The 21,168-nt window shown below is 37.1% G+C and overlaps 1 protein-coding gene across 2 annotated transcripts in view; it reads right to left on the reverse strand.

Annotated features, from left to right (window-relative positions):
* The window catches only part of CERT1 (ceramide transporter 1), a 123,600-nt gene that overhangs the window by 53,746 nt on the left and 48,686 nt on the right, over positions 1-21,168 (reverse strand). For both annotated transcript variants that reach the window (XM_020880904.2, XM_020880905.2), the window contains exons 4-5: positions 5,422-5,529; positions 4,699-4,837 (exon numbers count right to left, since the gene is read on the reverse strand). In XM_020880904.2, coding sequence (XP_020736563.1) covers positions 4,699-4,837; positions 5,422-5,529 — 247 coding nt within the window. The remainder of the gene's footprint in view (positions 1-4,698; positions 4,838-5,421; positions 5,530-21,168) is intronic.

Here is a 21,168-nt window from a genome sequence, read left to right on the forward strand (position 1 = left end):
CTCTCTAATGGAAGCAAAGCCTATTCCTATTTCTTATTCCTTCCCTGACTAAATGGAAAATACCTTTATTCAGTATTACCACTTTCTAATTAGTGGGCTATTTCATTTTTTTATTGCCTGAAAAATTTGTACTTATTTATAATAATTTTCAAACCACAAGCTGCCATTATCTATTAATACTAACACCTACTATTTTATCAGCAGCTAACTGCTATCAGTATCCAACTGACATGTTTCTTTTCCACACCCATCATTCCTACAGACTTCAATATCCATATTTTAGTTTCTGCAAATACTTCAGTTTCAAGATTAATCAAATTTCCAGATTCTGTGGATCTCTGGCTTCTCATCAATAATTTGCAAATAAGGTCAATTCTAAGAAACAGGCTTCCCTGGTGGCTCAGAGGGTAAAGCATCTGCCTGCAATGCGGGAGACCCGGGTTAGATTCCTGGGTCAGGAAGATCCCCTGGAGAAGGAAATGGCAACCCACTCCAGTACTCTTGCCTGGAAAATCCCATGGATGGAAAAGCCTGGTAGGCTACAGTGCATGGGGTCGCAAAGAGTCGGACATGACTGAGCAACTTCACTTTCACTTTAAGAAATTTTACCATAAAGCTGCTCTGACTTTAAGTCATCAGTCGTCCTCAGACATGATCCTGACCTTGGCTCAATACTACTATGATTAACTGGTCTTCAATACTGAAATTTTTGCACTTCTTTCATCTCCTCAGCATCTACCTTGGGTTACTAAAGATTTGCTTTCATCTCCCTAACCATTCACTAGCCTAGTACTATCAAACAGGAATTTTCAACCTTTTTTTTTTTTAAAGCAAATAATCAACATATAAAACTGATGAAAACAAAAGCTCCTCTTGGTAAAAAAGTGGCCTTTCCCCTCCCCTTCCCAACCAAGGACTCCTTGTCCATACTGAAGCACCTTTAAGGGATATCTGACATGGTTTGAAACACTATCCTAATACAAATCTCCCATCCCTATCAGACCAGTCTCTCCCTCACCAACACTCATATCTATTATGCTAAAAATTACATCTTTGGATCTTATACATGCCTGCTTTCATTACCCCTGCAATTATCCAAATTAACCATATTAATAACAGCAGATATTAATTGATTTTTTGCTACTAAGCACAGTGCTAACATATATATTCTAATTTAAATCTCACAATCATGTGCTTGTGTAACAACATCCATGTTACAGAGGAAAGAGATGTGCAGAAATTGATAAGTATTTTAAGTCATCAAACTAATAATGACTAGAAAAACAAGATCAGAACCTTTACTTTCAATATGTATATATGTCTTGTTTCTGTGTGTGTAAGTTGCTTCGGTCCTGTCTGATTCTGTGACCCTGTGGACTGTAGCCCGCCAAACTCCTCTTTTATGGGGCTCTCAAGTCAAGAATACTGGAGTAGGTTCCCATTTTCTCCTCCAGGGGATTTTCTTGACCCTAGGGATCAAACCCACGTCTCCTGCATCGACAGGCAGGTTCTTTACCACCAGTGCCATCTATCTGGACCTAAATGGTTAATTAAATCTTACTGAAGTGTGTGTGTGTGTGTGTGTGTGGTGGGGGTGAGGGTGGTGGTGGGAGGCATTCAGTCTTACTAGCAATTATAATAAAATGTTTTAAATAAAAACACTGAACACTTAAAATGAGAGCTTTCTATTATCATTTCAATGACACACAATGAAAGAAGCGTGTGATTCTAAAAATTAAAGTTACAGATAATTTAATCTTGGTAATTTAGTGAAAGTATTACTACACCTACAGAGATCCTCAGGTTGGCAATTCTGATGTGTAGTCGAAGCAAGAAACTATGGCCCTTAGTGTTCTTATTCCATGTTCTTATTTCAGCTTTACCCAGCACGTACTCTTAAAAATAAAATTTTGCAAAATAGCCATTTATAGGGAAATTAGTTGTTATGGCTGAATTGTACCACAACAAAATTCATATGTTGACGTCCTAACCTTCCTATACTCCAAACTATGACTGTATTTGGAGACACGGTCTTCACAGAGGCAATCAAGTTAAAATGAGGTCATGACGATGGGCCTAGTCAATATGTCAAGACGACCAGTGTCCTTATAGGAGAAGGAAGTTTGGACACGGACACTTATGAAGGAAGATAATGTGAAGACATGCGGAGCAGATGCTCATCCACAAGGCAAGGAAAGACGTCTAGAACAGATCCTTCCCTCATGACCCTCATGGTTTCAGAAGAAACCAAACTCGCCAAAACTGTGATCTCACATTTTTAGCTTCCATACTGTGGAGAAATAAATTTCTGCTGTTTAAGCCACAGGTGATGGAGTACTTTGGTGACGGCAGCCTTAGCAAACTAATATATTAGTCTGTCACTGTTGCACTTTCCAGGTGGCACTAGTGGTATAGAATTCACCGGCAATGCAGGAGATGCAAGAGATGTGGGTTTGATCCCTGGGTCAGGAAGATCCCCTGGAGAAGGAAATGGCAACCCACTCCAGCAGCCTTGCCTAGGAAACCCCATGGACAGAGGAGCTTGGCAGCCACAGTCCATGGGGTCACTAAGAGTCAGACATGACAGAGCACGCACACACACATCACTGCTGCTATGCAGTCAAACATGAATAGTGTTTAAAGGTATTTTTCAAATCCTCTACACAACTTGGTTGTGAATGCATGCCAATTTCCGCTCCTTCCACAATCACTTTCATCCTTAAAATGCTATGTATTATTGACATGGAGACATGGACCACTTAAAAACTAAGAAGAATTCAAATCTGCGTCTACCTTGTTTTAGTTTAAAGGGCTGTCTGCAAGCAAATGAAAGCTGATATGTAAGGTCTAATTTTATAAAAAAAAGTATATATACTTTTTTTGATTAATGAGAAATAGAAGTTCAACCATCTTTATTTTTTAGAGAGATAAACATTAAATATTAAAGAGCCAAAAAATTAAAGAGTATCAAATATAAAGAATTTCAAGTCTACTTTAGATAAAATTAAGTATTTTAAGAGGAATATGGGCTTCTGCTTCAGACAAAGATGGAGCAACAAGGAGAGAATTTACCCTCTGGCATGAAATTAAAAAATTAGACAAAATATATGAAACAATGGATTTCAAGATACTGGCTATCAGGCAACAAAGGACAGTGTAAGGGCTGGGAAACAAATGATGTGAGTCCTGTGACTGGTCCAGTCTACCGAGGTGAGGGTTTCCAAGCTGTGGAGTAAGGAGGAACTCGGGAGGAGCCTGGTACTCTCTGAGGTGAGAAAATGGAGCTGAAAATCCAGATGGACAGAGGTCACTAGAGTTCAGAAGGCTGAGTGCTTGGGAGAAGAGCGCCGTGCAGAGAGACAACCCTGCAGAGGGGCAGAAGGCCCCAGTGGGAGTCTTGTGTAGAGTGCCGATAGCACATGTGAGCTAAGGAACTACAGAGGGCACAGAAAGAACCATCTGCAAGGATTCCAGCGAAGAGGACCCAAAGTCTGCGTGGAGCAGGGAAAGTGTCTGTCCCAACAACACAGACCTGGGACAATACACAGGGAACTGGCTACAGAATGCTGAGCTGCTTTGCCTCAGTAGTGGGGAGAGATGGAAATACACTATTCCAGGTTTTTACACAATAAAAGAAGAGGTATATTACTTGAGAGTAGAGTGTAATAACTTAAATGTATAGCCACTATAATAACAAATTTAACAAAAAGTCAACAAAGGAGATAAAAAATAGAATTACAAAAAATATTCAATCCAAAAGAAGGTAGAGAAAGGGAAAAAAGAACAGAGAACAGAAAAAGAATATGTAAGAAGGGATGAGCTCATGTTCTTCTACTCGGCCATCTTGTAACAGAAAGAATATAAACCCACATTAAACACATTTAATAAGACCAAAAAACAAAATCATGTCAGGTAACCTAGTCATACTGGGAATAAACTTAGCACTATTTAGTAATACTGTTATGAGTAGTTCATTTTTGCCTATGTAGCAGATTAAGAGAAAAACAGAAGAACAGATACTACACCAGTAATATTCAGCAGTAACAAATGAAAAGTATCTTTAGAATTCATATTACAGGTTAACTAAATATCATCTCTCTCTCTCTTAACTCTTAAAGGAAAAAACCTCACTAGAAATGACTTATAGAATAATAATGGAATGACATGTACATATTACATATTACATATTACATATGTACATGTCATTCCATTATTATTCTATTCCATTACCCAGACTTCCTCCTTTATGAGAAAAACGGCAGAGGAAAGGAAGACAGAGGAAGAGAGGAAAGAGGGATAGGAAAAAGAGGAAGAGGGAGGGGAAAAAAGACCAACTGATTCCCGAGGTGGAGGATTTAACAAAAACATATGCTTGTCTCTTAAGACTTGTCATAGGGTACAATCTATTAGACATAATCATGTGAAATGCTCCGTATTATCAAGATGATATTACATTTTTTAATAAAATAAAGAGTTCAAAAATCATTTTAAAATCTTCAATGACATCTGGTATGGGTGATCAGATTAAGGTGCTATTAAAGTACACAAGTTACTGGACACTGAAATCTGTGACATTAGCGATGTGCAGCAAAAGTGACTATAATTACCTTGATCACTTAAAGACATTACCCTTTAAGATCAAGAGGCTTTAAATCCATTCATTCTCCAAGTAAAAATAGTGGTAATAGCCTAATTAACCTTTGTCCCTTTGAAGCTCATCCTTGGAGACAGCATCAGCACAGGCATCAAAGAACTTCTGCAGAGTATCAACTTGTCTACACAGTATATCTCTGAAGGTTTCCATTTCAGCCAGCTTCTCACGCAAACTGTGGCCCTTCTGCAACACAGAAAATAGGGGATGCAATCCAAGTTAACAAAGTCAAAACTGGGCTTCCCTGGTGGCTCAGAGGGTAAAGCGTCTGCCTGCAGTGCAGGAGACCTGGGTTCAATCCCTGAGACAGGAAGATCCCCTGGAGAAGGAAATGGCAACCCACTCCGGTATTCTTGCCTGGAGAATCCAATGGAGGGAGAAGCCTGGTAGGCTACAGTCCATGGGGGTCGCAAAGAGTCGGACACAACTGAGCGACTTAAGTATCACAAAGTATGGGATTTTATCATCTTTTAAGGTCTGTATTTTACTACTGAGGGCTTGGGGTAGGAAGAGTTGTCAAGTTCAATGTAGTGTTTCCAGGGAAAGACTTGAAACTAATTGTTTGTTTGACAGTGAGAAGCCTGAAGGAAATGAGAGAAATAAGCCTGACAACTTGCTACTCATTAATATTTACTATTTTCAAATTAACATTGTGATGAAAAATTATGAAAGATTTTCTTTCAAAAAACTATTAAATAAGTTCTGCTCACAACATTCAGTACTAAACTCAATTTATGCTGCCTTAACTTAAAGCATTCGTAATTACAAACCTTGAATGAGGAAGTGGATGTTGCAGAATAGCCACTTGCTCCGGATACCAATGACACCATTGAGCCATGTCGACGCAAGCTGGATTCAGACCCATATCCAGATTCAGTCTAAAAAGAAAAGTAAACTACATGAAAACATTGAATACAAAATACTTAATCATCACAAGAAAAAACTTTTTAACCATGTCAGGTGATGGATGTTAAGTAAACTTACTGTAGCAAGCATTTCACAATATATACATATATCAAATCTTTATGCTGTAAACTTTAAACTAATACAATGTTACATGATCAATTTATCTCAATAAAACTGGAAAAAATAGTTGAGAAAACAAAAGCTTCCGTATAAACTAATAAGGTTATTGTAAAAAATTTAAAAATAAGGTTATTGGAACAATAATTAGAAATAAGAGTTCACTCAAGAAATATAGGCAATCCACTGGCATAAGCAATGTGTTTCAATTGCTAACTGCCATTAATTTAGAAATGTACTGAATAACAACTACATGCTGGGCTAGTGGGCTAACCGTTTACAATAGGAAAGCTACGTATAGTAGGTAAATTCATAGAGACAGAAAGTGGAGTCGTGGTTATCAGGGAGCTAGGAAGATAGGAGAATGAGGTGTTAGATTCTAACACCTACTAGGTACAGAGCTGGATAAGCCTCCAACTAATGGAAATAAATGGGAAAAAAAAAAAGATGAAAGTTCTGGAGACAGATGTGATGATGGTTGAATAGCAATGTGGATAAATTTAATGTCACAGAATTATACAGTTAAAAAGCTAAAATGATAGATCGTCATTCATATTTTACCATGGTAAAAAATTTTGGAAGAACAAGGACCAAATGAAAAAAAAAAGGAAACCAAGTACTGTTTCTTTATAGACAAATTACTTATCCTGACATAGCTCAAATATCTCTGTCTCAATGAAGCCTTTCCTATTATTTCAGGTAGTTTGACTCTGTATTTTTTTTTTTAATTTTTTTTTCCATTTATTTTTATTAGTTGGAGGCTAATTACTTTACATCATTACAGTAGTTTTTGTCATACATTGAAATCAATTAGCCATGGATTTACATGTATTCCCCATCCCAGTCCCCCCTCCCACCTCCCTGACTCTGTATTTTCAACCATTCTTAACCTATTATGATTATGGCATCTACTACTCAATTTTAATAGCTATATTTCATTACTACTCCTGGACCTGGACCTTCGACAGTTGCAATTTTTTCCATTTTTGGAGTGACCTTAACAGTTCGTGACACAAAAAAAATCCCCAATTTTCCCAACCTATTCTGTGATCACACAATAGAAGGCTCTATTTAGACTCAGCACGGTGATCTAATTTTGAAGAGCTGCTACTCTTTAGGGGCCCCCAAGCCCCGGGGCCATAGACGGGTACCAGTACTGTGGCCTGTTAGGAGCCAGGCTGCAGAGCAGGAGGTGAGTGGCAGGTAAGTGGGTGAAACCTCATCTGTATTTACAGCTGCTCCCCACTGCTGCAGCTGAATCATCCTGAAACCATCCCCTGATCCCATCTGTGGAAAAATTACCTTCAATCAAACAAGGCCCCTGGTGCCAAAAGGTTGGAGACCCCTGCTTTAGAGTACAAATTTTATATCTCATCCTCCCTAGGAAAATGCAGTACTTCCCTCCTGGCTCAAATGGTAAAGAATCTGCCTGCAATGCAGGAGACCTGGTTCAATCCCTGGGTCAGGAAGATCCCCTGGAGGAGATGGCAACACACTCCAGTACTCTTTAGCCTGGAGAATTCCCTGGACAGAGGAGCCTGCTGGGCTCCATGCAGTCCGTGGGGTCACAGAGAGCTGGACACAGCTGAACTACTAATTTTCACTTTTCAAAAATATAGACAAAGGAATCAAACATTTGGAAAAAATAAGTTCCAAGTACCTAAAACCTGTTCAAGTATTTAGGGTCTCTGATTACTGTCTACTGTAGATTTTAAAAGTACTGTACACAATTTTAATCCTAGTCATAAACTTAAGAAGTAAAATAATACCTAATCATTTTCAGTATCATACCTAGCATATGCTTCCCAAAGTCCAAGCTCCTAGCACATACTGATTGTTAAAGATTCAAAATAAAATTGTCATACTTTAATAATAATTGTTCATAAAACATTCTAGCTATAAAAGGTACTGCAATATGTTCTTAACTGTGAATTTCATGACAAGTTACACATATACTTATGTTGTTCAGCTACTCAGTCGTGTCCAACTCTTTGCGACCCCATGGACTGCAGGACACCAGGCTACCCTGTCCTTCACTATCTCCCAGAGTTTGCTTAAATTCATGTCCATTGAGTTGATGATGCCATTCAGCCATCTGAACCCTCTGTCACCCTCTTTTCCTCCTGCACTCCATAAACTTATGACTGGATGGAATCAAAACTCTTCTCCAAGACTTGTATCACCCTACACCACTCCCTATCTCAAAGGAAAGCAATATTTTAGTAATGAGGTAGAAATTACGAAGTAAGTATTCTGGTGCCAGGGAAACTATTAATGAAAGGGTTAAGTATATGCATTGTATATAAACTGTACCTCAAGAAAACTGATTTAAAAAAAAAAAAAAGACAAAGTTAGTCCATGAGAAAAGCAGGCCAGGGTACAGTGGGGACGCTACCTACAGAGACGTATTTCGGTGGGAATACATTACAGTTGTCAAAACTCAGTGTCCAGTTAAAATGATACATTTTATAAATTGTACCCCAATAAAAGCTAAAGAAAAAAAGGTAAGCTTGTTTCAGTATAACAGAATCCCAATTAAGAGAATTCTAATTACAGAAATCATATAACTCCTTTAAGAAGTAAGACTTTTTAAATCTCATGTCCTGGACAAAGGCACTGACCTAGGTCTCTTGCCGCTCTCGTCTCTGTCTCTCATCTGACAGGAATACTAACTTTCTGAGCACAGGGTTTCTACATTTTAACTGTTGTGCTGTTTTGGTAAACTTTTTCATAGATTTCAATATAGAAGACTGGAATTAAAATTAAGAAAAATCTACTGGACTAAATAGATTTAATGGACTATTAAATGTAATGAACTATAAATATAAAGCACTTCAGAAGTCACTTATCTCAGATACTTGCATGTCATTCATTTCTAACCAGTAATTAATTCAAACTGTCCATTTAAATATAAAACTCATAGTTTTCAATCAAAATTTTATTTAAAAATAATTTTAGATATTTATTTAAAAATATTTAGAACCAAACAATTTGAAATTCAAATCCAAATGAATCTACCCTCTCCATTTACATGCTTTATATCAATGAGTCCTAAACAGAGTAAGTCAAAACTTTAAGATCCTGAAACAAAATACAAACACTACAAAACTTTACTAAACAGTTTTTGACTCTGAAAGATACTTCTTATATTCTTGTCTGTCTCTTCAGGTTCCACTATTTCAAAACAGTAATATCTCCTTACAACAAAGGCATGACAGAACAAAAGACTCTACTATAGCAGTAATGTTGCTGTACATTTTAAGTAATGGATAGTAAGTGAATGTTGAGTCTGAGCATTTAGAATAATTGTGTTTCTATTTCTAACAAAGTTTCACTTAAATAAATTGTATTATAAATTATATATCATTCTAAGTGAAAATATATAGTATACTCATGAATATCAATTTCATTTTCTTCAGTTTAGATAGTGGGGGTTCATTTGTCATTCAGTAACTGCACTGGGACAACTTTAAAAATAATCTAAGTGCTTAACAAATATATACATGCACATACAAATGAATTCTCCCTATTTAAAAACTAGTCATTCTGGAAACGCCTATCATTCTGCCAACAATGCTGTCACTGCATCAAAGATTCCTAGGTACTATTATAATATTGAGAGTAATTTTATGATACAGACACAAAATGGAGCTATCTAAAATCATTTTGGGGAGTTGCAGAATAAAAATTTTAAAACTGTCTTACTACTTTAAAGGAATGGCTACAAACTGTATAATTAAGCTTGACTGCCTTTCCTATTCACATGACATGGCTTAATTTGGTACTGGATTTCTCTCAAAAATCTATCAAAGATATCAATATTTTTCTTTTATTTTTAATAATTAAAAATGTTATTATTTATTTAGTCGGCTATGCTGAGTTTTATTTGTGGCATGGAGGATCTTTTTATCTTTTGGTTGTGGCATGCAAACTCTTAGCTGCATGTGAGATCTAGTTCCCTGACCAGGGATCGACTGTCGCTGGGACCCCTGCTCTGGGAGCACAATGTGTGCGTCACTGGGTCACCAGGGAGGTCACCCAGGGATATCAATATTTTAAAAACATTTTGTCACAGGAGCTAAAAATTATTCCAAAAGATATAAAACTATTCTGAAAAGTTGCAATGTTGTTGACATCTACTTGGGCTTTCTAAGATGTTCACCTTAAAGGCAACACTACTCATCCTGAATTTATAATCTGTGTTTTGAAGGTGGGGTGAGGAAAATGGGAATAAATTTCTTTATGTTCACAATGGATATACACTGTTAAATGTTCTTAAAAATTGTAACATGGCTTCAAAATCTCATTGGTACAATTTTAGGGATAATACATTAAAGGTATATAGCTTTTTTCTTAATCCTGCTTATCCACAGGAAAAAAGTGGAACTTATTTACAACCTCTAATCACCAAAATAGTATTTTTTAAAACATCGATTTCCATCTAAAACTAATAATGTGGAATTCAAATGCAGTTACTATAGGATATTTCCTCCTTTTAACATATATGCTTTAAGATTCCGTCACACAAATTGCTTTACCAAAAAAACCATGATGGGATACATGTGTTTGTAAGCAGTATTCATTACTGTGTTTTATATAAACATACAATGCCATTTTGGTTCAATGACGTACTTACTGAACATGTCCTATATAGTACAAGGTGGGGTTCTTTTAAATATTACAGTAATGAGACCACACCTTTATTATAATACTCCTCCTCATTTTAGAGGGAGGAAAAAGCATAATCTTTTGGCCACCAGAGGGGGTCCGTAGCACTTTCCAAGCAGTATACTTGGAAAGTTGATACAAAGGTTACTATTGGTCAAAGTACGATAGTAACCTTCATACTAAATCCCTTACTTGTACCTTTACCTTCTGTATCTTGATTTTTTGAGAACACTGAAGATCACAATAAACTAAAGTCACACAGTTCAAAATTACAAGTTTTAAAAAGGACCAGAAATGCCTAAGAACTAATTTGAAAAGAGAACTCCAGGGACTTCCCTGGTGGTCCACTGGGAGCGCGGGTTCGATCCCTGGTTGGGGAACTAAGATATCCCACACGCCACACCACATGGCACACGTCACATTAGTTTGGCTCATTCACACAGGAGATAAACATCTATTCTCATTTGCACAGTCTGTTCATCAGCCCATCTACACTCTGAAAACAGTGGTGTAAAATACAAGAAAAAAGCTGGTTTATTTTTTCATGGTACTTGCCTTCTGAAAAGCTTACTCCTTTTCCTAATAATACTCTCCAGGAAGAAGCATAGCAAAGAAACTGAGAAAGAAATGAATTTCCTCATGGTGTCAAGAATTCTCTGTTTAGTGGCACAGGTCTACCCCTGACATTTGTCCCTTTCCATTTTAATTATGGGAAAAGAGAAAAGAGAAGTAAGACTAAAAGTTAACATAAGAACAATGGAGCATTTTCCAGAAACTGAAACTCTAAAACCCGTAATGAAACCAAATACTCCTGCTGTGTTGTCAGCATCCACACATCTACTTTGACTATCATTTTAAAGCAAACCACATGAGAAGCAAGACACCACAGCCAAGAGAACAATGTAACCAACAGGATTATGGCTTACAGTTAAGTTGCAAAGGTGATAATTTTGTTTATGATTCTAGGTAAACAAACTATTATTTGCTGTAATAAAATCTGGTACAATGTCACACTTACATTAAAAATCTGTTCAGCCTTTCAAATACGTAAGGACCCCCCTTGAGAAGCACTAGCCTCTGAAGTATAAAGAACACAGACAGCAACAGGGAGGACGCAGGCGTAACTGTCAGTCACCACTAGACAGCTAGACCAGTCAGTCACTACTTTCTCGAGCTTATTTCTCTTTATCTTAAAATGATATGGCTAGTCCAGAACTACAATTCTCTAAATCAAGCCTAAAACACCAAAACTTAGGCTAAAAACGTATACATCCAGTGGAGGCCCAAATGTCCAACAAAGGTGTTGAACCAGCTGGAAAGATAAAATATACCACAATTTATTCAGAAAACTGACACTAATGATGTATCAGATGAGGAAGGGCTGAACCTACAATGATTTCCAGAAATTGCATTATCTCATAAATCAAAGAAAATTTAAAATATATTCTAAAAAATTGTATTAAAGAAGATTTCATCCATTTCTGACTGCCTAGAGCCCAGCAGCAATATGGTTAAATGAACAGAATATCTGCTTCCTCTCAAGATACTTTTCTCAAACCACACTGGGATGCTTCCTAGTCATTCTTCTATCATAACCGACAAACCACTATCTCGACCAATGAATGGATAAAGAAGTTGTGATACATATATACAATGGAATATTACTCAGCCATAAAAAGGAACACATTTGAGTCAGTTCTAATGAGGTGAATGAACCTAAAGCCTATTATACAGAATGAAGTAAGTCAGAAAGAGAAAGAGAAATATCGTATACTAACACAAATATACAGAATCTAGAAAAATGGTACTGAAGAATTTATTTGCAGGGCAGAACTGAGAAAGAGACACAGAGAACAGACTTACGGACATGGGGAGAGGGTGAGATGCAGGGAGAGAGTAACATGGAAACTTATATCACCATACGTAAAAAGAGAGCCAACGGGAATTTGCTGTGTGGCTCAGGAAATGCAAACAGGGGCTCTGCATCAACCGAGAGCAGTGGGATGGGGAGGAGATGGGAGGGAGCTTCAAAAAGGAGGGGTATATGTACACCTATGGCTCATTCATGTTGAAGTCTGACAGAAGACAACACAATTCTGTAAAGCAATTATCCTTCAATTAAAGAATAAGTAAATAAATAAAAAACCAATTAAAATTAGCAAATAAAATACCTCATTTGCAGGTCGTATATGGAACTTGGTTATTCATTTTTCATTTTCTTCTAATAAGCATGAGATAGGCCTTCATTTACAGAAGTATCTAAGTAAGTAGTGTTGTAGTGAGATAAGGCTGGAAGGGTTAACTAAGGCCTTACTGCACATCCTATATAAGTATTAAAAGAAGGCTAGAGGGGTAAAAGAAAATTAGACACTGCCTATCACAATGCAAAGAACTACAACAGTGCCCAAATACAATAGGATACTACAGAAGTAGAGAGTAACAGCAGCAGTGCCCACTCTCCTTGCTTTCAGACATTCCTCTCTTGTACTTAGTTTAAGACTGGATTCCATAATACATATATTGTTTAATCTGTAGGGGAAATTAGACATCTCAGAAAGCTACCAAGTATATCCTCTGCACCAAAAGCTTTCTTTAATGGGAATTTTAAAACATTTATTAATTAACTGATTTTTGGCTGCACTAGGTCTCCGCTGCTGGGCACAGGCCTTCTCAAGTTACAGAGCACGGGGGCCACTCTTCGCTGCAGTGCACGGGCGTTTCCTGTTGTGGAGGACAGGCTCTGGGGCACATGGGCTTCATAAGTTGCAGCAGGAAGGCTCAGTATTATGGCGCACAGGCTTAGCTGCTTTGTGGCATGTGGAGCCTTCCAGGACCAGGGATCAAACCCGTGTCCCCTGCAAGTGGCCAGGTCGATTCCAACCCACTGCGCCACCAGTGAAGTCCACTAAAAGCTTTTTAAGAATCCAATCTGTGTCACAAAAGATGATTCCAAACAATCTAACTTAGACACTCTGAAATGCAGTCATTATCTTTTTTTCAAATCCTTCCCCTTGTAGGGAGTCTAGAAGCCCAGCTGTTTTTTCTTAATGACATTAAATTGGAGATAAGAAATAAGATAAATCAAATGAGGCTGTTAACAAAGGCAAGCTGTTTAACAATATTTCCACTCTAGTTTTAGCAAACAAATACTAAAGGATAAGAGTGATCTTTCTTGTTTGGTTTTGAGAGGAGGGCTGATGAAAACAGTTGAGCAATTTTACATGGATATTTTATATATAAATCCCACACAGCCAAGCTGGACAAATTATAACACCGATACCAAGAGTAAAAGCTAATACTTAGGATACTTACTTTGTGCCAGGCATGATGCTAGAGCTTTAAGTGAATTATCTCATTTAATCCTTTTAAAAGCCTAAGTAAAATGGGCACTAATACTAACCCATTTTGTAGGTGATTTTATGTGATGAGCTGCACAACTGGTAAGTAAGGGAGCCAGGATTTAATCCCAGATTCAAGAGCCCACGATGTTCATCAACACTGTACCGCCTCAACATCCAGAGATTTTGCTTCTGCTTCTTTCACATCTGGCCATTTCACTATTTTCCCACTGCCATTTCCCACTGCCGTTTTCCAGCTCTGGTCACCTAGTATCTCATTTGGATAAATCCTCCAGATTTCTAACTGCTTTTAGTCTAGTTCCTCTTGAAATCTCTTCTAGTGTGGCCAGGGCAGTACTTTAAAAACAGACATCTGACACTTCACTCCCTGTTTTAAATCCCGTTTGCTCATGTTTCTCCTTGGATCAAGCTCACACACGGCTTCTAAGTCCCTGTTGGAGGTAGAAGTGCAATTAAACTAACCTACCGCCAGCCTCCCTGCTCACTTATCATCTACTATTTGAAATGTGTTTAGTCAGTATTGCTGTAATAAAGTCTTTTGTTCTAGCCTCTGTTTTTTGTAGGGAGATACCTGTTTTGAAATAGTGGAACTTGAAGAAGTAGACAAGGATATAAGAAGTGTGCTTTATAGTGAAGAAATCTTTAGCAATACTTTGTAATATTTATATTACATCGTAAGTGCTTAATAAGTGTTAGCTACCATTGTTTCTTCACCTTTCCACAAAGTCAGGAAATTCCTTTCTATCTCTACTCCAGAAACACTTGTACAGAGGAAAATAAATTTTAAAAGTAGCTAGCAGCAATGCTCATTAACTTTCTTAATTTATGATTTGCCTTAGAAAGGGGGGCCAAAGTAAATTTGCTTTCGTAAGGAAGTTTCATAGGCATAAACTAAAAAGGTCATAATTACATTCTTTTTATATAACTGCAAATAGATGAGAGTGGCAAAATAATTAATGCTACTTTTTGAGACTCCTTTAAATGTCCCAAGAAGAGAAAAAACAGGTTTAATATGTCTAAGTAGAATTTGCGAAACTGTTGAAACGTTTAGATGGTATTGGCCAGGGGACCTGAACTATTAATTCTTTCCTGCAAAGATCCTGAAAGAAATACATGCACATAAAACAATGGTCAGCAAATGAACATTCTTGATTATTCTGGGGCTTTGACCCCAAACCAAACTTTTCTAAAAAAGACATGCATTCTTTTCTCCAGGAGTGAGGGAGGAACGGAATCTGTTTCAAACAGGAGAAGATCCTCGTAACTTACTGCTGAGTGAAGGAAAAGCTACAAAGTAGTATGGAATCATTTAGGTAAAACTCTAAGGTGTACATGCAAAGAAATTATCTCGAAGAAATCTTTACCAAAGATGAAGAGTGGTCATTTCTATGTGGCCTGAATTTTCAATTTCTTTTATATAGTTTTCAGTATTGGCTATATTGTTTGAATTATTTACAGGAACCATGTATCACTTCTACAAAAATAAAAACAAAAAATGAAGTCATAGAATACATGTTTAATCTATCTCACTTAGAAAAGGTTAAAAATTAATGAAGCTGGCAGAGACACAGAGCAGAGAAAGGAAGAGCTACATGTTTTATAGATGGAATGAACGTCAGCACAATCTTTCTGGAAAATAACCTGACAACATACAACAAAAGTGCTAGTATCCTTGAGTAGAGTAGTCCTACTTCTGAGAATCCTTTATGAGGACACAAACTACAGAAAAACACTTTATGTAGGAAGGGAGTAAATACTAAAGGCAAAAAATAACTGAAACAATCTAAAGGCCTAGGAATAAGCAAATGAGTACCAAAATTAAAATACAATGAAACATTAAGGAAGTTGTGTTATAAGGAGAAAATGATGCTAGAGTTAAAAAAACAACAACAGGATATAAACTTTGTCACTTCCATAGAGTTATAGGGACACAAAATGTACAGAGAATAAGAAGGAAATACACCAAAATGAAGAGCTGCCTTGGTTATAAGACTGATGGTAACTTTGTAACTTTTTCCTTATAATTAATAAAAAGTTACTTTTAAAAATCCAGGGCAAGGGAAGCCAATGAAATGTGATCAATACAACTATTTACAGGAATGGTTTCAAAAGACTTAAGAATTTTTGGATCTAACTGTATGGAGAAGATTCATTTTTTAAGGAGACTGACTGATGATTTTAGTATTCAACTATGCACCCATGAGAAAATAACTGGAATTAACTACAAAGGGGGGTGTATTACAAAATATTGAGGTTGTGGTTCTTGGAATAATGTTACCACTCACTAATCAATGTTCTCATAATCCATTCAATCTCACTTTTATGCAAAATGGGAATAATATCTACACTGAAAGACTTCCAACAGGATTAAATGATAACATTGGCTAGTTACAGTCTATCCTTCTACAGATCAAGGGGGTGCCTACTGAAGAGAACAAGGGGCTAGGAAACAGACATTTATATATACGTATTCCTGGCAATGATCACGTCTTATCTGTCAAGAACATGAACTTGCTGTATGACTGAAAAATGACAGAATTTTTTTTTTGAGGATAACATTTTAACTTAAAGAACATTCATCTACTTTGCTACGTATTCTTATGATTCTTAACACAATGCTGTCTTTCATACCTCAACACCACACAAGCCCAGGATATCTATCATGCAATTAAGACAATGGAAGCAAAACTGTTTTTTAAGGTATTTGGTAAAAAGGCATGTTTGATGAAAAAGAATAGTTTTAGGTACCTTGATTTTTTAAGAAACATTTTCTTCTAGAGAGTGTTCAATATACTCAGCAAATAAAATGAGAAAAGAGTTTCCACTGTTGTCAATAAGCATAACTCATGCCACCCACCACTACGTTTCCATATCAGATATTGCAAAAGCAGAACCACATCTGTCCAGATGACTGTCAGAAATCTTCCCTCCTGATTAAATAAAAATTCAAATACAATACTGAACACTGTTTAAATTTAAAAAAAAGGACTTTAACAGTACAAAGCTTCGTTTCTCTTTAATATTTTCTAAAACTAGCAATATGGAATCATTATTCAACTCCAGATTAACTTTTTCCCCCTCATCTTTCTTATCTAAAGAAACATTTTGCAAGCAATTTACAGACTAAAAACAACACAAAGAATCAGCTAAAAATCTAGTAATATTTACCTAAATTGTTAGTAGCAAATATGTGGCAAGAATTAAAACAATGTGCAAGCTTGGTAAACTCTATACATCTTCAAGAAAATCAGAGATACCAAGGGAACATTTCATGCAAAGATGAGTGCAATAAAGGACAGAAATGATATGGACACAACAGAAGAAGATATTAAGAAGAGGTGGGAAGAATACAGAGAAGAACTATACAAAAAGGATCTTCATTACCCAGATAACCACGATGGTATGATCACTCACCTAGAGCCAGACATCCTGGAAATCAAAGACAAGTGGGCATTAGGAAGCATCACTATGAACAGAGCTGATGAAATTCCAGTTGAGCTATTTCAAATCCTCAAAGATGATGCTGTGAAAGTGCCATATGCAATATGCCAGCAAATTTGGAAAACTCAGCAATGGCCACAGGACTGGAAAAGGTCAGTTTTCATTCCAATCCCAAAGAAATGCAATGCCAAAGAATGTTCAAACTACCACACAATTGCACTCATCTCACACACTAGCAAAGTAAAGCTCAAAATTCTCCAAGCCAGGCTTCAACAGTACGTGAACTGAGAACTTCCAGATGTTAAAGTTGATTTAGAAAAGGCAGAGGAACCAGAGATCAAATTGCCAACATCCGTTGGATCACCGAAAAAGCAAGAGAGTTCCAGAAAACATCTACTTCTGCTTTATTGACTATGCCAAAGCCTTTGACTGTGTGGATCATAATAAACTGTGGAAAATTCTTCAAGAGATGGGAATATCTGACCTCCTGACCTGCCTCCTGAGAAACCTTGTATGCACGTCAAGAAGCAACAGAACCAGACATGGAACAACAGACGGTTCCAAACAGGGAAAGGAGTACGTCAAGGCTGTATACTGTCATCCGGCTTATTTAACTTTTATGTGGGGTGCATCATGTGAAACACCAGGCTGGATGAAGCACAAGCTGGAATCAAGATTGTTGGAAGAAATATCACTAACCTCAGATATGCAGATGACACCACCCTTATGACAGAAAGTAAAGAAGAACTAAAGAGCCTCTTGATGAAAGTGAGAGAGAGAGGACAATGAAAAGGCTGGCTTAAAACTCAATATTCAGAAAACTAAGATCACGGCATCCAATCCCATCACTTCATGGCAAACAGATGGGGAAACAATGGAAACAGTCACAGATTTTATTTTTGGGGGCTCCAAAATCACTGCAGATGGTGACTGCAGCCATGAAATTAAAAGACACTTTGTCCTTGGAAGAAAAGCTATGACCAACCTAGAGAGCATGCTAAAAGGCAAAGACATTACTTTGCCGACAAAGGTCTATCTAGTCAAAGCTATGGTTTTTCCAGTAGCTATGTATGGATGTGAGCTGGTCTATAAAGAAATCTGAGAGCCGAAGAATTGATGCTTTTGAACTGTGGTGTTGGAGAAGACTCTTGAGCGTCCCTCAGACTGCAAGGAGATCAAACCAGCCAATCCTAAAGGAAATCCTGAATGTTCATTGGAATGACCAATGCTAAAGTTGAAACTCCATTACTTTGGCCCCCAATGCAAAGAACCAACTCACTGGAGAAGACCCTGATGCTGGGAAAGATTGAAGGCGGGAGAAGGGGACAACAGAGGATGAGATGTTTGGATGGCACCACAGACATGATGGACATGAATTTGAGTCAGCTCCAAGAGTTGGTGATGGACAGGGAAACCTGGCATGCTGCAGTCCATGGGGTCGCAAAGAGTCAGACACGACTGAACAACTGAACTGAACTGAATGATGACATTAATACTTGTAAGACCTTTTCAAATTTTCAATATTCACCTGATCATGACAACCCACTCCAGTCTTCTTGCCTGGGAAATCCCATGGACAGAGGAGCCTGCTGAGCTATAACAGTTCATGGGGTCACAAAGAGTCAGACACGACTTAACTGACTAAACCACCATGCTCAGTTTTAGAAGAGAGTACAAAATTTGTTTTACCAGTTTATATCTGTGTAATACATCTTTCATTTTTTAAGTTACTCAGGCATATGACAGTGTCACTGTGCTCCCTGACATCTAACGGCATTGACCACTGACTACCTTTTCATATGCTCATTACCCATTTGGATATGTTCTTTATGAAGTACCAGATCAAGTCTCTTGGCCTTTTTAAAAAACATTGCACTGTGTCAACTTTTCTCATTAATTTGTAAGACGCTTCCTGGCTTTCTGACATTAAATGTTGTCAAGTTATTTCTCCTCAACTGGCCACATGGTTAATAAGATTAGCTACCTAAATATCTTCTTGGTTCACTGTTCTTGTAAAATCCTGATTCCTCCTTTAATAACTGGTAAAAGATAACACCTTCCTAGATAGAAGAACCTGGCTGAAAACTACAAATTAATGACATTTATTCCCTCTTTTTAAGATTATAAACTTCATTAAGTATTTAGGCAACATACAGAAGCACAAAATGCAGATGAATTCAGGTGAATTCAGCTTTTGACTACAACAAAATCGTAGGCAACAGAAACTAAAAAAGTTATTTTAAAAGCCTTTGATTAAAAAAAAAGCCTTTGATACAAGTATTTTTATTCTAAAACACTAAGAATATTAAAGAGAGTTTGTATTTTGTTTTCTTCCTTAATTTCACTAACCTTAAAAATCATGGTAATTAGACATTATCTATATTTAAGTATTAAAACATTTTACTAACCATTATGCATTATTGCCTTTTCATACTGTCCATGGTAAAAGGCAATAGTCCATAACAGAGAAGGAGATGACAGAGGATGAGATGGTTGGATGGCATCACCAACTCAAGAGACATGAGTTTGAGCAAGCTTTGGGAGTTGGTGATGGACAGAGAGGCCTGGCATGCTGCAGTCCATGGGGTTGCAATGAGTCGGACATGACTGAGTGACGGAACTGAACTATGGGTTACTGCAAGAAATCTAGCGAGTAACTCCCACTGTTAGAATCAACCAAATTCTTCATTTTAAGGAGAGAAACATCCAGAGACTTAATAAATGCTGGTTAATAAAGTTCAGTTGTTTTACCACCTACTTCGGTTTTTCTACAATTTATCTGAGAAAATGGCAAAGCCCTGACTATTCCAGCAGCTGGCACTAGGTCTATACGTCCCTCAACAACTAAAGGGCTTCCCAGATTGTGCTAGTGGTAAAGAACCTGCCTGCCAATGCAGAAGACAAAAGAGATGCAGGTTCAATCCCTGGGTCGGGACGATCCCCTGGAGAAGGAAATGGCATTCCACTCCTGTATCTTTGCTTGGAAAATCCCAAGGACAGAGGAACCTGGTGGGCTGTAGTCCACGTGACTGCAGAGTTGGACATGACTGAAGCGACTGAGCACAATTAGAACTCTTGAATATAAAGGAAAAGTAAAATTTGATTCCATCCTCTTCCTTTCATCACTGTGGTATGATGCAAATAAGGTAAAAGAAAAACTGGTTCTAACCCACTGAGCCCATAAATTACTTATATAAAGTATACACTAAGAAACAGTTGTTGTAAAAGTTTTATTTGCATTCTTAAACCTTCATCAATTTAATCAGATTCAAAATGCACACCTAAGTTTACATGATAATCATTTATAAAGCAGACAAGTATAGAATGAATTTCTAGTATTTGTTAAGAAATTTTTCCAATATTATAGTTGGTTTAAAAAGGCAGAGGACTTTCCTGGCAGTCCAGTGGTAAAGACTCCAAGCTTCCATTGCCACGGGCATAGGTTCGATCCCTGGTTGGGGAACTAAGATCCCGCAGCAAACAGAAATGGGATGACTTATATGACTTTGATGTTTAAAATTTGGTAAAAAGAAAACAGGTATATTCTGCCACCTAGTTAGAAATAGTTTTCTAATAAATTTATGTCAAATTTAAGATAAAAGCAATTAAGATGTCAAGTAAGCAGAAACTGCTTCTTTTAGAAGTAGAGAAAAAGCACTAAGATCAAACTGACCCTGACATACCACAGGAAAAAGAAAACTCATTATGGCAAAGAGCAACAGCATTTTTAAAAGATCTTTAAAGTGAGTCTTGGGCATCATTTAGGTTTGCTCAACCATGAGAATCTTCTGGTGGGAAACTTTTTTCATAACCCATTTCAAGTAAAATATATCAATTCCTTAAAAAACAATTGCACTTAATTTCCTCAGACAGAAATCCTTTAACTTCTCAGACCAAGAATACACCTTTCTTCTGAAAGTAATCAAATGGAGTTTCACATATAAATTAGTGAGTCTTCACAAAGAAACAAAGGCACAAACATTAAATTGTAAAACAACTGCCTGTAGATTCTCACCACAGAAAATC

This window comes from Odocoileus virginianus, chromosome 6 (assembly GCF_023699985.2).
Source record: "Odocoileus virginianus isolate 20LAN1187 ecotype Illinois chromosome 6, Ovbor_1.2, whole genome shotgun sequence".
Taxonomy (NCBI): Eukaryota; Metazoa; Chordata; class Mammalia; order Artiodactyla; family Cervidae; genus Odocoileus; species Odocoileus virginianus.